The sequence below is a fragment of the Oncorhynchus kisutch genome, linkage group LG9 (assembly GCF_002021735.2).
Source record: "Oncorhynchus kisutch isolate 150728-3 linkage group LG9, Okis_V2, whole genome shotgun sequence".
Lineage (NCBI taxonomy): Eukaryota > Metazoa > Chordata > Actinopteri > Salmoniformes > Salmonidae > Oncorhynchus > Oncorhynchus kisutch.
In genome coordinates this window covers 43,175,114-43,194,464 of record NC_034182.2, presented here as the reverse complement: position 1 = coordinate 43,194,464, position 19,351 = coordinate 43,175,114, and the positions used below count along the sequence as shown (strand labels likewise).

Below are 19,351 nucleotides of genomic sequence, written 5' to 3'. Positions count from 1 at the left end.
TTGATTAAGGTTGTCACCATATCATTATTGATTACGGTTGTCACCATATCTGATGTTATTGATTAGGGTTGTCACCATATCTGCTGTTATTGATTAAGGTTGTCACCATATCATTATTGATTAGGGTTGTCAAAATATCTGCTGGTTTTGATTAAGGTTGTCACCATATCTGATGTTATTGATTAGGGTTGTCACCATATCATTATTGATTAAGTTTGTCACCATATCTGATGTTGTTGATTAGGGTTGTCACCATATCTGATGTTATTGATTAGGGTTGTCACCATATCTGATGTTATTGATTAGGGTTGTCACTATACCTGATGTTATTGATTAAGGTTGTCACCATATCATTATTGATTACGGTTGTCACCATATCTGATGTTATTGATTAGGGTTGTCACCATATCTGCTGTTATTGATTAAGGTTGTCACCATATCATTATTGATTAGGGTTGTCAAAATATCTGCTGGTTTTGATTAAGGTTGTCACCATATCTGATGTTATTGATTAGGGTTGTCACCATATCATTATTGATTAAGTTTGTCACCATATCTGATGTTGTTGATTAGGGTTGTCACCATATCTGATGTTATTGATTAGGGTTGTCACCATATCTGATGTTATTGATTAGGGTTGTCACCATACCTGATGTTGTTGATTAGGGTTGTCACCATATCTGATGTTATTGATTAGAGTTGTCACCATATCTGATGTTGTTGATTAGGGTTGTCACCATATCTGATGTTATTGATTAGGGTTGTCACCATATCTGATGTTATTGATTAGGGTTGTCACTATACCTGATGTTATTGATTAAGGTTGTCACCATATCTGATGTTATTGATTAGGGTTGCCACCATATCTGATGTTATTGATTAGGGTTGTCACCATATCATTATTGATTAAGGTTGTCACCATATCATTATTGATTAAGGTTGTCACCATATCATTATTGATTAGGGTTGTCACCATACCTGATATTATTGTTAGGGTTGTCACCATAGCTGATGTTATTGATTAGGGTTGTCACCATATCTGATGTTATTGATTAGGGTTGTCACCATACCTGATGTTGTTGATTAGGGTTGTCACCATATCTGATGTTATTGATTAGAGTTGTCACCATATCTGATGTTATTGATTAGGGTTGTCACCATATCATTAATCATTAGGGTTGTCACCATATCTTATGTTATTGATTAGGGTTGTCACCATAGCTGATGTTATTGATTAGGGTTGTCACCATATCTGATGTTATTGATTAGGGTTGTCACCATATCTGATGTTATTGATTAGGGTTGTCACCATATCATTAATCATTAGGGTTGTCACCATATCTGATGTTATTGATTAGGGTTGTCACCATATCTGATGTTATTGATTAAGGTTGTCACCATATCTGATGTTATTGATTAGGGTTGTCACCATATCTGATGTTATTGATTAAGGTTGTCACCATGTCTGATGTTATTGATTAGTTTTGTCACCATATCTGATGTTATTGATTAAGGCTTTTTTACTTAGGGTAGGCAGATATGGTGTTGTCACCATATCTGATGTTATTGATTAGTGTTGTCACCATATCTGATATTATTGATTAAGGCTTTCACCACCAACACAGAGCAGGGTAAAGTCTTTGCAGCCCAATTCTGATCCTTTAATGAGTTATTGACAGAGGCGATCTGATTGGTCAAAAGACCAATTACTGACAGAGACGATCTGATTGGTCAAAAGACCAATTACTGACAGAGGCAATCTGATTGGTCAAAAGACCAATTACTGACAGAGGCAATCTAATTGGTCAAAAGACCAATTACTGACAGAGGCAATCTGATTGGTCAAAAGACCAATTACTGACAGAGGAAATCTGATTGGTCAAAAGACCAATTACTGACAGAGGCAATCTGATTGGTCAAAAGTGGGAAAAAATATGTGAATTTTGGTTTCCTCTATAATAGTTCATGCAGTCGTCATGTAGGCGCAAATCATACAATTTTCATCCCCATAATGCAACACACTTTGGAAAGCGACGTGACAAAGGTGATTTGCTCGAGCGCGCCCATCGTGCGCTATAGATTGGAAAATTAGTCAATGTGACTTATATGACAACTTCCGGGCTGTTTGTTTCCAACTAGGGATAGCTGGTTTTGGGATGACTTCTTATATATTCACATTTCCATCCACCTGACGTTTTCGTTTGTGTGTGTGTGTTTGTCCAGTTGTACGAGCAGTCCCACCCATTCCCTCACCCCGGAGGCCACTCCCTCGCTCACAGCGACGAGGAAGTGGAGCAACAACAACAGGAATTAGTAGGAGCTAACCCTAAGCACAGCCAATCAGCCGTTGAGGTGGTCTTCTCTGCAGAATTCCAGCGGTCCCACCTCCCACAAGCTTTCCACCTATCAGCTGCCTACCCTAAGTAAAGGTCCGCCTCTACTTCCAGGGTGGGGGGGGGGGGGGCAACAGCAGGGAGGGGCATAGTTTCGTCGGAGGGGGGGTTTACCATGGAAACAGCAAGGCGAGACGCCGGCCCAACCCCCAGTCCGCCTCCGATGTGCATCAATTGGTTCTCTTGTACCCCAGTAACCCCGCCTACCAGTTCCAGCCGGTCCTTCCAACATTTCCATTGGCAAGCTACCCATACGGACACGCCTACCTGTCGGACATATCCGTCGCCTCATTGGAGCGCGTCCCGCAGATGTGTTGGATAGACCACGCCCCTTTGGCAGGGCTGACACACCCTTATCTCGATTCGCACTCTGATTCGTCGTAACCTCAGGCGTAACCTCTGCCCATCCAGGTTGGGATTGGCTAAGGTGTACCAGGGTGGGCTTCCAACTGGAAATGCAGCCAGGTGATTGGACTTATGAAGAATAGAGGTGGGACATTACAGCGACGACCTCAACTTCCTGCCGGGACTTCCTCGTCGTGCCGCCAAAACCGGACGTCAAGTTGCCCCAAGTAGTCCCTCCTACCTGCCTCTAAACTCCTCCCCCTTACCAGCCGGCCCACCTCGGTATGTGTTCTAGGGGGGGCCGGTGGAAGCTACAGTGATTCAGACCCATAGGTCTTCTATCCCTACTGCTGCCCAGCACCCCCGTACAGTCCAATGGTACAGTCCAATGCTCTGGCTAGGATGAGGTTCCCCTCTGGGAGTTTACAACTGGAGGAGGAGGGGGGTGGGGAGAGGAGGGGAGATATAGCAGTTAGGGAGAGGGTTACTAAACTGAGACTGTAGAATTGCGGTGTGTGTGAGTGTGTAGATCAGCGAGGGTTTTGTGTGTATGGATGTATGGTGTTTGAGTTTGAGTTTATTTTATTTTTTACAGGGCACATTAATCAACATTTCAGTAAAAGTGCTGGTTTTAGCCAACTGGCTAATTTTCAACCGCAGTCCCTGGGCAGGTTATTAAAAACAATTACAATATAGACAATAGCAACATAGAACAAGCAAGACATAGCAACATATGACAAGCAAGACATAGCATACAGACAGAGCAACATAGGACAAGCAAGACGTAGCATACAGACAGAGCAACATAGGACAAGCAAGACATAGCATACAGACAGCGCAACATAGGACAAGCAAGACGTAGCATACAGACAGAGCAACATAGAACAAGCAAGACGTAGCATACAGACAGAGCAACATAGGACAAGCATACAGACAGAGCAACATAGGACAAGCAAGACGTAGCATACAGACAGAGCAACATAGGACAAGCAAGACATAGCATACAGACATAGCAACATAGAACAAGCAAGACGTAGCATACAGACAGAGCAACATAGGACAAGCAAGACATAGCATACAGACAGAGCAACATAGGACAAGCAAGACATAGCATACAGACAGAGCAACATAGGACAAGCAAGACGTAGCATACAGACAGAGCAGCATAAAACAAAAAGCAGCAAGACAAAATTCATAAAAGCAACAAAGTGTTTCCACACCTCACAAGCTACAGACAACAGACAACATGGAGAGTGGCAACACACAGCTAGGGACCATGTTCACAAATCTGATTGACCTTTAGCCATGTCTTCAAGCATTTTGTGAAAGTGTGATATGTGGTGCAGTTATGTGTGTCTGATGGCAGTGTATTCCAGACATGGGAAGCTCTCACAGAGAATGCAGATTTACTAAAGGTGCTTTTCCTTAGGGGAACTATACAGTCACCTCTCATGGCAGACCTTGTGGATCTGCTGCCATATGTCTGGGTTTTCTGTTTAACAAAAATATTGAGCGGAGGGGGAGCCAGGCCATTGAGGATCTTGAATACAAGACATGCGTCGGTGTATTGCACAAGATTTTCCCAACTCATGCTCATGCTTTCTAAGGATGTGACAATGATGATGGCTATTGGGCTTCCTATCAAGCACTTTGAGAGCCTGTTTGTAGACAGACTGAATAGGTTTTAATGTTGTACAGCAAGCTTGGGCCCAACTAGTCAAACAGTATTTTAAGTGGGGGAGTATTATAGATTTGAAGTACAGTTTTGCTACATCTGTAGTCAAACAATTTCGTATAAATCGGAAATTAGCTAGGTTGAATTTGGTTATTTGAATTTTCACATGCTTTTTAAAAGAGAGGTTGGAATCAAGTATGATGCCAAGGTACTTAAAATCAGATACCACCTGGAGCTTCTCCCCTGACACACAGACACATAGACACATAGACACATAGACACATAGACACATAGACATCTGTCTCAGTAGCATCAGATACCACCTGGAGCTTCTCCCCTGACACACAGACACATAGACACATAGACATCTGGCTCAGTGGCATCAGATACCACCTGGAGCTTCTCCCCTGACACACAGACATCTGGCTCAGTAGCATCAGATACCACCTGGAGCTTCTCCCCTGACACAGAGACATCTGACTCAGTAGCATCAGATACCACCTGGAGCTTCTCCCCTGACACACAGACACATAGACATCTGACTCAGTAGCATCAGATACCACCTGGAGCTTCTCCCCTGACACATAGACATCTGGCTCAGTAGCATCAGATACCACCTGGAGCTTCTCCCCTGACACACAGACACATAGACACATAGACATCTGGCTCAGTAGCATCAGATACCACCTGGAGCTTCTCCCCTGACACACAGACATCTGGCTCAGTAGCATCTGTTGCCCTCTTTGTGTGTGTATGTATGGTGTTTTATGTGGGTGTGTATTTATGGTGTGTGTGTGTAGCAGGTTTGATAGACAAAGCACATGGGTGTATTCAACACTAATGATCGTTTGAACCTTAAAAAGGTGTTGAATTGAACCTTCGGTCACAGACATGAGAAATGTCCTGTTTCCATTACAGGGTCTGAATTCATCTGTCAATATAGAACATATTCCGTATGAAGATGGGTTCTCATGTATGTACCAATCTCAGCATTTCTCCTGGTACGTACATCTCTTATTTACGGTTGAACAAACACTATTTACATCAACAGAAATAAATTCTCATCATCCACTATTAGTATTACTTATTAATCAACATTTAAATTTTTTTTTTTTTAAATGTAATATTTAAATGTTTACAATGACTATACAGAATGTAAAGAAATAAAACAGATGTGAGTTTTGACGGTCTGAGCCGGGAAGAACTGAAAAACGACACTAGATGGCGCTCTGACCGCGTGGTGTGGCTTCTAGGTGTGGGTTCTAGGTGTGGGTTCTAAGGTATATTCAGTCTAGCTGCATGCTGGATTAGAACACTGGTCAACAATCCAAACAACTCTACACTCCTTGCTAATCATTGAACACTGTTTGACACTTCACTGTCTCTGTGTGTGTGTGTGTGTGTGTGTGTGTGTGTGTGTGTGTGTGTGTGTGTGTGTTTGAACAGACACTGCCTATTTAAATAAAGAACAGACTTCGAACAGCAAAGATTTTGTAGACCTGGCTAGTTGGAATGTTTGTATTTCTGCCCCCCTCTTCTAATGTAGTGTATCCTGGCGGCACACCCCATGTGAAATTCCTGGTCTCTGGCAGTGTTTGTGTAACGGATGTGAAATGGCTAGCTTGTTAGCGGTGGTGCTCGCTAATAGCATTTCAATCGGTGACGTCACTTGCTCTGAGACCTTGAAGTAGTAGTTCCCCTTTGCTCTGAGACCTTGAAGTAGTGGTTCCCCCTTTGCTCTGCAAGTGGAGCGATGGGTAACGATGCTTCGTGGGCGACTGTTGTTGATGTGTGCAGAGGGTCCCTGGTTCGAGCCCGGGTATGGGCGAGGGGACGGTCTAAAGTTATACTGTTACATTTGGAACTGCCAATCTGCAGTCAACAAGAACGAGTTCATCTCCACCTACGCTGCCCTTCAGTCCCTTAACCTTTTGTCCCTGACGGAGACAAGGATCAGCCCAGAGAACTCTGCTACTCCAGCTGCTCTCTCTTCATCTGACTACTTTTTCTCTCAGAGTCCGAGAACATCTGGTCGTCACGGTGGTAGCAGAGGGCTACTCATTTCTCCTAAGTGGAGATTCTCTTCTCCCATTTCCTCACTTCCCTCATCAACTCATCCCTGACTATTGGCTCCGTCCCCTCTGACTTCAGAATGGCCCGATTCGCTCCACTTCTCAAGAAACCAACACTCGACTTATCCGACGTCAAAAACTACAGACATTTTGAGGAGGGAGGAGATGAGAGGGGGGAGGGGAGGAGGAGAGAGGAGATGAGAGGGGGGAGGGGGAGACAGAGGAGGGGAGAGGGGGAGGGGAGACAGAGGGGAGAGATGAGACAAAAAATGAGATATTTAGGAAGATAAATATTAATTATTTTCTGTTCATCCACATTCAACCACCAGATGGCAGTAACAAGCAACATTTTCACAGTGGCCACACAGGGTGATTTCTCAATTGTATTTCCTTGATTCCTCATGCCCTCCCACATTGAAGAACCTCAGATCTTCTCTAATGCGTTTTGAGAGAGATGGCAGTAAATACAATTTAGATTCATCCATGAACACACCCTCCCCACGTACCTTGGAAGACTGGATCCTTATTGAATCAGTGAACTCTTGGAGAGGTCAGTTTACTGAGGGAGGGAGGGAGGGCTGCTCTAAGGGATCAAAACACCCTTATAGGGTTTTTTATTTAACCCTGATTGGGATCTTTAGTGACCACTGATTTTAACAGGTACGTTGACTGAGAACACAAAAAAAACGACTTTATATGCGAGTTGGGCTGTTATCATAGAGATAGATAGAGGACTCATGTTGAATATCAGCCATTTTAAACATGGACATTGCCAGTGAGGGCTTCCACCATTTTAAAGTAGTGAACTGGGTGGGCATTTCTATGAGTTGGGAGGAGTCAGCCAATGAAGAGAAAATTGACTACTTTAAACAAAAACCAGCTCAATGGCACTGCCCATGATGTCACAATGGCAGGTAGAGATGACTCCTCTATCTATCTCTATGGCCTGTTGTTCCACAGGCGTATCTGCTCTCTCATTGGCTAGAATGGTCCTACCTTATGGTCCCACCTTTTTTGACCAATCAGATTGGCTCTGATAAAGAGCTGCCGTGAAAAGATCTGATGTGATTGGTGAAAAGACCAATTATTGGAAGAAAAAAAAATCTGAACTGAGCTATCTGCGTAAATGCAGCCACAGAACAGTTTATGCAAACCAACCCTCCTTGTTCTATCGTGACACCTGAAGGAGTTGTCTCTGAAAACAACTTCATCTTCGTCTCTGTGGTGTCTTCATGTGATGATGGGGTTATTGAAGCATCTCTCTGCTCTCCTCCTTTTCTCTTCCCTTCATAGTGCGCTCTCTGAGGTGGTGGTGAAGTTCGATCCAAAGTGCCAGGAGTTCTTCCTGGATGAGAAGACTCCAAATATTCCGGGTATTTTGCTTGATGGGACTGCACAGAACCATTACAAACCGATTTGTCAGTTGTTCAACAACGTCTACAGGTATGCAACTCTTTATGACACGGCCAACAGGATCCCTGTGTTCTCAGCCTACACCTTCATTGGTACTGGGGGAGACAGCATCAAAAGGCCAGCATGGAAGATAGAACCCCAGGTAACTTGATTAATTAATTCTTTGTGCATTAATGATCATCTTATTTAAAATGATTGAACATATACTGTATGTGTAAGATGTGTGAATACTCTTGTCAATAGATCTGTGAAGTATGTATCTTTAAAATTTTTTTTCAAATAAATATTGTTCCTGTAGCTGGATGAAGACAAAGATCCCAATATGGCACTGGCTACCCCGGGAATCAATTACCCAAATCAGGCTGTCAAAGAAGACTATGTTGGGGCAGAGGACACACACAAGGTGAACAGAGGTCACATGTTTCCAAATGAGCATGCGCGTGATGCAGAAAGCAAGAATTCCACCTTTACCTTAACCAACTGCGTTCCGCAAGCAGTGTCCTCAAATGCGTTTAGCTGGTGTAACATGGAGAAAAGTGTCAAAAAGATTCTTGAGAACAACTGTAAGGATGCTAACGACAAGATAAAAGCCTATGTGGTGACCGGAGCGGTGCCCAGTAACGACCAAACACTGAAGAACCGAGTGAACATCCCATCTCACCTGTGGTCTGCCTATTGTTGCTACAACAGAAACCTGGATAAGTGGATGGCCAAGGCCTATTGGAGCGAGAATGTAGCAGAGGTGTGTGGGAAAAAAAGGTTGAAACCACTTGCGTTGACAGATCTGTATGAAAAGCTGAACGTAATCTACCCCGGAGGTGAAGTCAGTGTATTTCCCCAGCAGTGTTCAAGTGATTTCCAGCTTAGGTTAGCAGGTGAATATTTAGACGGGAAGGACGGAGGAAGAGATGGGCAAGAAGAGGATGATGAGTGTGCCTGTCCTTCTGGGAAGACTGTGAAACAGGTAGACAACTGAATCTAGCTGCCGGACAAATGCGTGATATTGACCGCAAATAGATATTGTATTTGACAATAATATACTGTAATAATTTCAAACATTGATTACAGAATTTCAATCAAGATGTTTCTGTATATATACTTCCTTGATTACAATAATTTTACCTGAATTCTTTGTGTTTAGTCTTTTTGTCCAACAATAATCAAAAATGCTAAATGTGCATTTGTTTGGTCTCCATTTTGCTCTACGATCCCCACCATTGTCCGGGTAATTATCTGAAGTCAGCACCGTCCGAGTATGAAGGTAGTTTTGTGCCTCCCCAAGACGTTGTAAAAATAACACATTTCCTGAGCTTATGTCTCCTAGATACAGGACAAAAACTTCCAAAAACCTGCTTTTCTGATTTGTTGACTGTCTGTTGTAGTAAAGGCCAAATTCAGTATTTGATCAAATACATTTTTTCTTATATATAACTTTTTGATACCTAAAGGGGTCCTAAAATTCTTAATGAAACATTTAAATCAGGCATAGTCTAACCAACTAAAACCCTCCAACGGCTAACACTTCTAACAGTGTACTATTCTCCCACTCTGCCTATGCATATATTTCTCTCTCTCTCTCACACACACACACACAGGACCCACACACACACACCCCACACACACACACACACACACACACACAGGTTTTGTTAAAAGTTTTTTAGTCTCACAACATTACTCAGAATATATATTATATATATATTATCAGCACAACAGGACTTGTTATTATTATTATTCTGCTGTATAATTGATAGGTAGCTCTTGTCCATGTTGTTACGTGCATCTAGCAGGTTCGGCAACCAGCAAGTCGCACGTAACGCCTTGGACCAGATCTAAAATCATTAGGATGTAGTGCAACAACACGTTACAGTTAGATCGCATCCCAAATGGCACTCTATCCCCTTCATAGGGCACTACTTAAAAGAAGGGCACTCTATCCCCTTCATAGGGCACTACTTAAAAGAAGGGCACTCTATCCCCTTCATAGGGCACTACTTAAAAGAAGGGCACTCTATCCCCTTCATAGGGCACTACTTAAAAGAAGGGCACTCTATCCCCTTCATAGGGCACTACTTAAAAGAAGGGCACAATGGCCCATAAAGCCCTGGTCAAAAGCAGGGCACTATGGCCAATAGGGCTCAGGTCAAAAGCAGGGCACTATGACCCATAGGGCTCAGGTCAAAAGCAGGGCACTATGGCCAATAGGGCTCAGGTCAATAGCAGGGCACTATGGCCAATAGGGCTCAGGTCAATAGCAGGGCACTATGACCCATAGGGCTCAGGTCAATAGCAGGGCACTATGGCCAATAGGGCTCAGGTCAATAGCAGGGCACTATGACCCATAGGGCTCAGGTCAATAGCAGGGCACTATGGCCAATAGGGCTCAGGTCAATAGCAGGGCACTATGACCCATAGGGCTCAGGTCAATAGCAGGGCACTATGGCCAATAGGGCTCAGGTCAATAGCAGGGCACTATGACCCATAGGGCTCAGGTCAATAGCAGGGCACTATGGCCAATAGGGCTCAGGTCAATAGCAGTAGGGAATAGGGAGGCATTTGGGACTCCACTTAGTTAGATATTACAACAATTAACCAGAGAGTGTGACAGACAACAGGAGACAACTGTATAATAGAAAATAAACCAACTATTTAAAAATAAATCACATAATGCCAATGACTGCAGAGAGTGAGTGAAATATATATATATAAATATAATCACACCAATCAATCATCGTTCAATCAAAAACCAATAAATATCACCAGGTCTGTAGAACTCAGTGATTTATTTTACTGTAGATACGGAGTGTGTCAGTTTTTACAGTAAAAATCAGTTTTTACAGTAAAACAAATTGATTGGTGTGATGGCAAGTGCAGGCTCCTCTGGGTTCCCTTCCAGCCCAGTAGGGGACTATTAGTCCTAACAGCCGGTCCAGTAGGGGACTATTAGTCCAGCCAGTCCAGTAGGGGACTATTAGTCCTAACAGCCAGTCCAGTAGGGGACTATTAGTCCTATTAGTCCTAACAGCCGGTCCAGTAGGGGACTATTAGTCCAGCCAGTCCAGTAGGGGACTATTAGTCCTAACAGCCAGTCCAGTAGGGGACTATTAGTCCTAACAGCCAGTCCAGTAGGGGACTATTAGTCCTAACAGCCAGTCCAGTAGGGGACTATTAGTCCTAACAGCCAGTCCAGTAGGGGACTATTAGTCCTAACAGCCAGTCCAGTAGGGGACTATTAGTCCTAACAGCCAGTCCAGTAGGGGACTATTAGTCCTAACAGCCAGTCCGGTAGGGAACTATTAGTCCTAACAGCCAGTCCAGTAGGGGACTATCAGTCTATAGGGCCCTGGTCTAAAGTAGTGCAGTATATAGGGAATAGGGTTCTATAGGGCCCTGGTCTAAAGTAGTGCACTATATAGGGAATAGGGTTCTATAGGGCCCTGGTCTAAAGTAGTGTACTATATAGGGAATAGGGTTCTATAGGGCCCTGGTCTAAAGTAGTGCACTATATAGGGAATAGGGCTCTGGTCTAAAGTAGTGCACTATATAGGGAATAGGGTTCTATAGGGCCCTGGTCTAAAGTAGTGCACTATATAGGGAATAGGGTTCTATAGGGCCCTGGTCTAAAGTAGTGCACTATATAGGGAATAGGGTTCTATAGGGCCCTGGTCTAAAGTAGTGCACTATATAGGGAATAGGGGCCCTGGTCAAACGTTGAGTGCACTGCATAGTGAATAGTGGACTATTTGGGACATAGCCACTAAGACCGGTTAGTTATTCCAGACAGAGGCAGTTTGATCTGGTTTGATCTGGTTTGACTTGGTCATGTTAATGTTTGTTCTCACGCTCCTTCCTATACCATATCTCCCTTAGTGCATCTCTCTGTTCCTCTCTGTGTCAGGGGTTCCCTAATGTTTTAACCCGGGTTCCTCTCCTCCATTGAGGAACCCCTCCCCCATTTCTATGGGTATGGGCTCCTCTCCCCTCTATGTGATGTTCTGTATGGGCTCCTCTCCCCTCTATGTGATGTTCTGTATGGGCTCCTCTCCCCTCTATGTGATGTTCTGTATGGGCTCCTCTCCCCTCTATGTGATGTTCTGTATGGGCTCCTCTCCCCTCTATGTGATGTTCTGTATGGACTCCTCTCCCCTCTATGTGATGTTCTGTACGGGCTCCTCTCCCCTCTATGTGATGTTCTGTATGGGCTCCTCTCCCCTCTATGTGATGTTCTGTATGGGCTCCTCTCCCCTCTATGTGATGTTCTGTATGGGCTCCTCTATGTGATGTTCTGTATGGGCTCCTCTCCCCTCTATGTGATGTTCTGTACGGGCTCCTCTCCCCTCTATGGGTTGTTCTGTATAGGTTCGCTGATCTTCAGACAGCCCCAGTAGATCATTCTGCACATGCTCAGTACAGCCAGGAGAATCAGGAAGACCCAGGAGGCATAGATCCCTCTGTTGAGCAAGGCTGATTTACACGTTCCCACCTAGAGGGGGAAACAGAGAGAGAGGGAGAAAAACAGAGAGGTTAGAGTACTAGGCATAGTTCCATTTGGCTTCCATGTTCCCACCTACAGATGCTCACACACACACACACACACACACACACGATTGTGACTGAAATAGTATCTTCAGAAACTGAACTCACCACTAGTCCTGCCGTGCCGCCAGAGAATACCAAAAACAACAGGAAACACCACAAGCCCCGCCTCCTGGGGTACCGCCGGCCAACCGAAGAGCTGCAACAGAGATTAAAAACAGGAAGTCACTACAGGAACAGAGTTGAAGATTGATAATAAGGAATAAGCTGATGTGAGATGGTATATAGACTCACACTTTTCTGCAGTGGGGGCATCTGGCTAACGTTCTGTCTGAGAAATCAGTCCACTGACAACACACACAGTACACTACTGTTAGTTTACACTACTACCCACCCCCACCCCCTTCCCTCAGACACACACACACGATCCTACCAGGAATGTGTTTCTGCAGTGTCCACAGACCACTCTGACCCCAGCGAGTTGTTGAGGTTCTGGACTGCCTGAACCGGACCCTGCAGCAGGCACCAGACCCAAGTTCATGACACGCTTACTGGAACACAGGCGAGCACACACACAGGATCAGTTACAATCCTTAACCCCTGACACACCAAACAGAAGGGTCTCTAGCCTAGATCCTTCCAATCTTCTCCCTCTCCCATTCTCCCCACCAAACATTGTCCTTTCTCTCTCTCTCTCCAGCTCATCACCTTCCACTTCCTCTCTCTCTACCTCGGTGCTCTCTCTCTCTACCTGTCTATATGTCCCCTCTCTCTCTCCATCTCTCTCTCTACCTGTCTATATGTCCCCTCTCTCTCTCTACCTGTCTATATGTCCCCTCTCTCTCTCTACCTGTCTATATGTCCCCTCTCTCTCTCTACCTGTCTATATGTCCCCTCTCTCTCTCTACCTGTCTATATGTCCCCTCTCTCTCTCTACCTGTCTATATGTCCCCTCTCTCTCTCTACCTGTCTATATGTCCCCTCTCTCTCTCTACCTGTCTATATGTCCCCTCTCTCTCTCTACCTGTCTATATGTCCCCTCTCTCTCTCTACCTGTCTATATGTCCCCTCTCTCTCTCTACCTGTCTATATGTCCCCTCTCTCTCTCTCTACCTGTCTATATGTCCCCTCTCTCTCTCTCTACCTGTCTATATGTCCCCTCTCTCTCTCTCTACCTGTCTATATGTCCCCTCTCTCTCTCTCTACCTGTCTATATGTCCCCTCTCTCTCTCTCTACCTGTCTATATGTCCCCTCTCTCTCTCTCTACCTGTCTATATGTCCCCTCTCTCTCTCTCTACCTGTCTATATGTCCCCTCTCTCTCTCTCTACCTGTCTATATGTCCCCTCTCTCTCTCTCTACCTGTCTATATGTCCCCTCTCTCTCTCTACCTGTCTATATGTCCCCTCTCTCTCTCTACCTGTCTATATGTCCCCTCTCTCTCTCTCTCTACCTGTCTATATGTCCCCTCTCTCTCTCTCTCTACCTGTCTATATGTCCCCTCTCTCTCTCTACCTGTCTATATGTCCTCTCTCTCTCTACCTGTCTATATGTCCCCTCTCTCTCTCTACCTGTCTATATGTCCCCTCTCTCTCTCTCCCTGTCTATATGTCCCCTCTCTCTCTCTCTCTACCTCGGTGCTCTCTCTCTCTCTACCTGTCTATGTGTCCACTCTCTCTCTCTCTACCTGTCTATATGTCCTCTCTCTCTCTACCTGTCTATGTGTCCACTCTCTCTCTCTCCACCTGTCTATATGTCCACTCTCTCTCTCTCTACCTGTCTATATGTCCCCTCTCTCTCTACCTGTCTATGTCCCCTCTCTCTCTCTACCTGTCTATATGTCCCCTCTCTCTCTCTCTACCTGTCTATATGTCCCCTCTCTCTCTCTCTACCTGTCTATATGTCCCCTCTCTCTCTCTACCTGTCCCCTCTCTCTCTCTACCTGTCTATATGTCCCCTCTCTCTCTCTCTACCTGTCTATATGTCCCCTCTCTCTCTCTCTACCTGTCTATATGTCCCCTCTCTCTCTCTCTACCTGTCTATATGTCCCCTATCTCCATCTCTCTCTCTACCTGTCTATATGTCCCCTCTCTCTCTCTACCTGTCTATATGTCCCCTCTCTCTCTCTACCTGTCTATATGTCCCCTCTCTACCGGTCTATATGTCCCCTCTCTCCCTGTCTATATGTCCCCTCTCTCCCTGTCTATATGTCCCCTCTCTCCATCTCTCTCTCTACCTGTCCCCTCTCTCTCTCTACCTGTCTATATGTCCCCTATCTCCATCTCTACCTGTCTATATGTCCCCTCTCTCTCTACCTGTCTATATGTCCCATCTCTCTCTCTACCTGTCCCCTCTCTCTCTCTACCTGTCTATATGTCCCCTATCTCCATCTCTCTCTCTACCTGTCTATATGTCCCCTCTCTCTCTACCTGTCTATATGTCCCATCTCTCTCTCTACCTGTCTATATGTCCCCTCTCTCTCTCTCTCTACCTACCTCGGTGCTCTCTCTCTACCTGTCTATGCGTCCCCCTCTCTCTCTCGGTGCTCTCTCTCTCTCTACCTGTCTATGTGTCCCCTCTCTCTCTCTCTACCTCGGTGCTCTCCCTCTCTCTACCTGTCTATATGTCCCCTCTCTCTCTACCTCGGTGCTCTCTCCTCTCTACCTGTCTATATGTCCCCTCTCTCTACCTCGGTGCTCTCTCTCTCTACCTGTCTATATGTCCCCTCTCTCTACCTCGGTGCTCTCTCTCTCTCTACCTGTCTATATGTCCCCTCTCTCTACCTCGGTGCTCTCTCTCTCTCTACCTGTCTATATGTGCCCTCTCTCTACCTCGGTGCTCTCTCTCTCTCTCTACCTGTCTATATGTCCCCTCTCTCTCTACCTCGGTGCTCTCTCTCTCTACCTGTCTATATGTCCCCTCTCTCTACCTCGGTGCTCTCTCTCTCTACCTGTCTATATGTCCCCTCTCTCTCTACCTCGGTGCTCTCTCTCTCTCTACCTGTCTATATGTCCCCTCTCTCTCTCTCTACCTCGGTGCTCTCTCTCTCTACCTGTCTATATGTCCCCTCTCTCTCTCTCTACCTCGGTGCTCTCTCTCTACCTGTCTATATGTCCCCTCTCTCTCTCTCTCTCTACCTGTCTATATGTCCCCTCTCTCTCTCTCTACCTCGGTGCTCTCTCTCTACCTGTCTATATGTCCCCTCTCTCTCTCTCTCTCTACCTGTCTATATGTCCCCTCTCTCTCTCTCTACCTAATTGCTCTCTCTCTCTACCTGTCTATATGTCCCCTCTCTCTCTCTCTACCTCGGTGCTCTCTCTCTCTACCTGTCTATATGTCCCCTCTCTCTCTCTCTCTACCTCGGTGCTCTCTCTCTCTACCTGTCTATATGTCCCCTCTCTCTCTCTCTACCTCGGTGCTCTCTCTCTCTACCTGTCTATATGTCCCCTCTCTCTCTCTCTACCTCGGTGCTCTCTCTCTCTACCTGTCTATATGTCCCCTCTCTCTCTCTCTACCTCGGTGCTCTCTCTCTCTACCTGTCTATATGTCCCCTCTCTCTCTCTCTACCTCGGTGCTCTCTCTCTCTACCTGTCTATATGTCCCCTCTCTCTCTCTCTACCTCGGTGCTCTCTCTCTCTCTACCTGTCTATATGTCCCCTCTCTCTCTCTCTACCTCGGTGCTCTCTCTCTCTACCTCGGTGCTCTCTCTCTCTACCTCGGTGCTCTCTCTCTACCTGTCTATATGTCCCCTCTCTCTCTCTCTACCTCGGTGCTCTCTCTCTCTACCTGTCTATATGTCCCCTCTCTCTCTCTCTACCTCGGTGCTCTCTCTCTCTACCTGTCTATATGTCCCCTCTCTCTCTCTCTACCTCGGTGCTCTCTCTCTCTACCTGTCTATATGTCCCCTCTCTCTCTCTCTACCTCGGTGCTCTCTCTCTCTACCTGTCTATATGTCCCCTCTCTCTCTCTCTACCTCGGTGCTCTCTCTCTCTACCTCGGTGCTCTCTCTCTCTACCTCGGTGCTCTCTCTCTCTCTACCTGTCTATATGTCCCCTCTCTCTCTCTCTACCTCGGTGCTCTCTCTCTCTACCTGTCTATATGTCCCCTCTCTCTCTCTCTACCTCGGTGCCCTCTCTCTCTACCTGTCTATATGTCCCCTCTCTCTCTCTCTACCTCGGTGCTCTCTCTCTCTCTACCTGTCTATATGTCCCCTCTCTCTCTCTCTACCTCGGTGCTCTCTCTCTCTACCTGTCTATATGTCCCCTCTCTCTCTCTCTACCTCGGTGCTCTCTCTCTCTACCTGTCTATATGTCCCCTCTCTCTCTCTCTACCTCTGTGCTCTCTCTCTCTACCTGTCTATATGTCCCCTATCTCCATCTCTCTCTTACCAGTAAAGTCGGGGACAGGCGATCCTCTGGGAGGTGACTTTACAGATGAGGAGACAGTTACAGGGGCAGCGGACATACTTCTTCCCTGCTGGTGCATTCTTTATAGGCTGGAGAGAGAGACGATGATAAGAGTTAGTTCTGATAACTAATTAATAGTATCCTTCCATCAGTCTCCAGTGTGTGTTGTAAGTAGATAGAACTGTGTCTGCATTCTGCTCACTGTAGCCTCATTGCAGATGACACACTTGACTACGTGTTGGTGTGTCTTTCCCTCCACATTGATGGCACTCTGACACACCCTATAATACAAAACACAATACAACTTTATTGTCCAAAATGTTACAACAAAACAACAGATTTGACTTCTGCTAAATGTTTAATCCTGTTTATCTAGTCCCCGGCCAGGGATTCAAAAGGGCAACATCTCAGCTACAGGTTCATCTGCTTAGCTGCTGAGGTAGGATGTATAGTGAAAGAGTGTGTGTGTTACCTACCTGCAACTGATGATGGGGGAGCTGCCAATGTCTGGGCTGCCCAGGGGAGAGTAGGGAGGCGGGGCTTCACCGAACAGGACTGGAGGGGGGGCACTGGGGCTGAGGAATGGAGGGGCACTGGGGCTGAGGAATGGAGGGAAACCTGGGGCAGAGGATGGGAGGAGAGAGAGGTGGGTAATATATATATTTTTTTGGGGGGGGGGGGGGGGGGGGCAGAGTAGAAGGAGGAGGGAATACAGGAAGAAAGGCAGAGAGAGGGTATGGGGGTTGAGAGATAGAATGACAGGAAATACATTTTTTTTTTTTTAAAGAGGAATGACTCGTTCACACAAAAGCTTTCACTTCTGAGTTCACATGACTGTCGAGAAATAGAATATGGAAGTGAAATCAGTTGTTATTGCTGGATAGATACCCTCTTCTACTAGCTAGTTCCTATTCAGCCAGCTAGTAGCTACGGGGAAAGAAAACCTGTAAATAGCCGAGTTGTTAATAAACTAGCTAGAGAGCTTATAGTGCATCCAGCTAAGCTAGTTAGTTGACCTTAGTTAGCTAGGTAGTTAGCTATTGTTGTTAGCTAGGTAGTTAGCTATTGTTGTGAGCTAGGTAGTTAGCTATTGTTGTGAGCTAGGTAGTTAGCTATTGTTGTGAGCTAGGTAGTTAGCTACTGTTGTTAGCTAGGTAGTTAGCTACTGTTGTTAGCTACTGTTGTTAGCTAGGTAGTTAGCTAGCCAGCTATAGTAACATAGCCACTGCCAGCTGTTGTTATAGTTACTCACTCTGTGGCCTCGGGGGAAAGCCATACGAGGCACCATTCGTCCCGTCGTGCTGGTCCGAAAGCAACGGGCTACGCTCTCCATCCGCCATAGAGTAGCTAGTGGGAACCAGCGCAGGCTGTAGCGGGGTGTCGAGTGCCCAAACTGGGGTAGTGTGTATGACCGGGACAGCTAGCTGTAGTATTCACATGATCACGGAAACCAGGAAGCAGGAAGCCCAACAAACCAACAACACTCTGTCACATGACTCGTTAGTCGTTATGCAAGTGATGGACGTGATGTGCAACCAATTGTCGTCCTCAATATAAATCGGGAAGCCGGAAGTCGTCTAGTGATTGGTTTGTTGTTGTTGTTGCCACACCCACGCATCATACGGTCACTTATTTTACAGCTCAATGTACAACCACGGTTTCTTCACCGGGGCGCAACAACGCGAGATTTCAGGGAACGCTTGAGAAACAGACCAGGTCGTTTTTAATCTTCCTTATTGCTTTGTGTAATCTCTCTGGCTGTTCTGTTTGTGTTTTGCATGTTACTGTTTTTTATATATATATTTTTGTAAACAGTAACATGCAAAACACAAAAAAAAACAGAACAGCCAGAGAGATTACACAAAGCAATAAGGAAGAGAAAAAAAATGTAAAAAAATAATTCAAATCCACATTTTATCAATTGAAATACAGGCATGTAGCGAATACATTTGGTTGACATTTTGTTTTGTTAAACGTTTTAATGACTCATAATAGTTTTCCAAATCAGATCTAATAAAAATTAAGAAAAGGGTATTTTTCTTCATACATTTTGATTTGTGTATGAAAAATAATTCCTAATAAAATAGAGGTTTATGACATACTCACATTTCAATTGTGGAATCAGTGTAGTAAAATATACATATGAGATAAATAATGTAGGGTATGTAAACATTATATTAAGTAGCATTGTTTAAAGTGGCTAGTGATTTATTTTACATCATTTCCCATCAATTCCCATTATTAAAGTGGCTGGAGTTGAGTCAGTGTGTTGGCAGGAGCCACTCAATGTTAGTGGTGGCTGTTTAACAGTCTGATGGCCTTGAGATAGAAGCTGTTTTTCAGTCTCTCGGTCCCAGCTTTGATGCACCTGTACTGACCTCGCCTTCTGGCACCTCCTCTGACACCACTTGGTATAGAGGTCCAGGACGACTGGAAGCCTGGCCCCGGGATGTACTGGGCCGTTTGCATTACCCTCTGTAGTGCCTTGCGGTTGGAGGTAAAGCAGTTTCCG

At 45.3% G+C, this 19,351-nt stretch overlaps 2 protein-coding genes across 2 annotated transcripts; one reads left to right on the top strand and one right to left on the bottom strand.

Annotated features, from left to right (window-relative positions):
* The first annotated feature begins 7,576 nt into the window (after positions 1–7,576).
* On the top strand, positions 7,577–9,076 carry LOC109897157 (endonuclease domain-containing 1 protein). The gene is made up of 2 exons (XM_020491741.2): positions 7,577–8,040; positions 8,197–9,076. The coding sequence occupies exons 1-2, from the start codon at positions 7,723–7,725 to the stop codon at positions 8,872–8,874; spliced, it is 996 nt and encodes a 331-aa protein (XP_020347330.1). The 5' UTR covers positions 7,577–7,722; the 3' UTR covers positions 8,875–9,076.
* A 466-nt stretch (positions 9,077–9,542) lies between these two features.
* pip4p1b (phosphatidylinositol-4,5-bisphosphate 4-phosphatase 1b) lies at positions 9,543–18,341 on the bottom strand. The gene is made up of 8 exons (XM_031832635.1): positions 18,092–18,341; positions 17,316–17,457; positions 17,042–17,120; positions 16,822–16,928; positions 12,868–12,985; positions 12,729–12,781; positions 12,543–12,633; positions 9,543–12,381 (listed from the first exon to the last, which is right to left on the bottom strand). Exons 1-8 carry the CDS (start codon positions 18,177–18,179, stop codon positions 12,238–12,240), a joined length of 822 nt encoding a protein of 273 aa, XP_031688495.1. The 5' UTR covers positions 18,180–18,341; the 3' UTR covers positions 9,543–12,237.
* Positions 18,342–19,351: the final 1,010 nt, after the last annotated feature.

Coding starts and splice junctions, on each gene's coding strand:
- pip4p1b (XM_031832635.1), bottom strand. CDS start 18,179: ATGGCGGATGGAGAGCGTAGCCCGTTGCTTTCGGACCAGCACGACGGG. Junction 16,929..17,041: donor TCATCTGCAATGAGGCTACA/GTGAGCAGAATG, acceptor CTCTCTCTCCAG/CCTATAAAGAATGCACCAGC. Junction 12,634..12,728: donor TGCCCCCACTGCAGAAAAGT/GTGAGTCTATAT, acceptor TCTCTGTTGCAG/CTCTTCGGTTGGCCGGCGGT.
- LOC109897157 (XM_020491741.2), top strand. CDS start 7,723: ATGATGGGGTTATTGAAGCATCTCTCTGCTCTCCTCCTTTTCTCTTCC. Junction 8,041..8,196: donor CATGGAAGATAGAACCCCAG/GTAACTTGATTA, acceptor TTGTTCCTGTAG/CTGGATGAAGACAAAGATCC.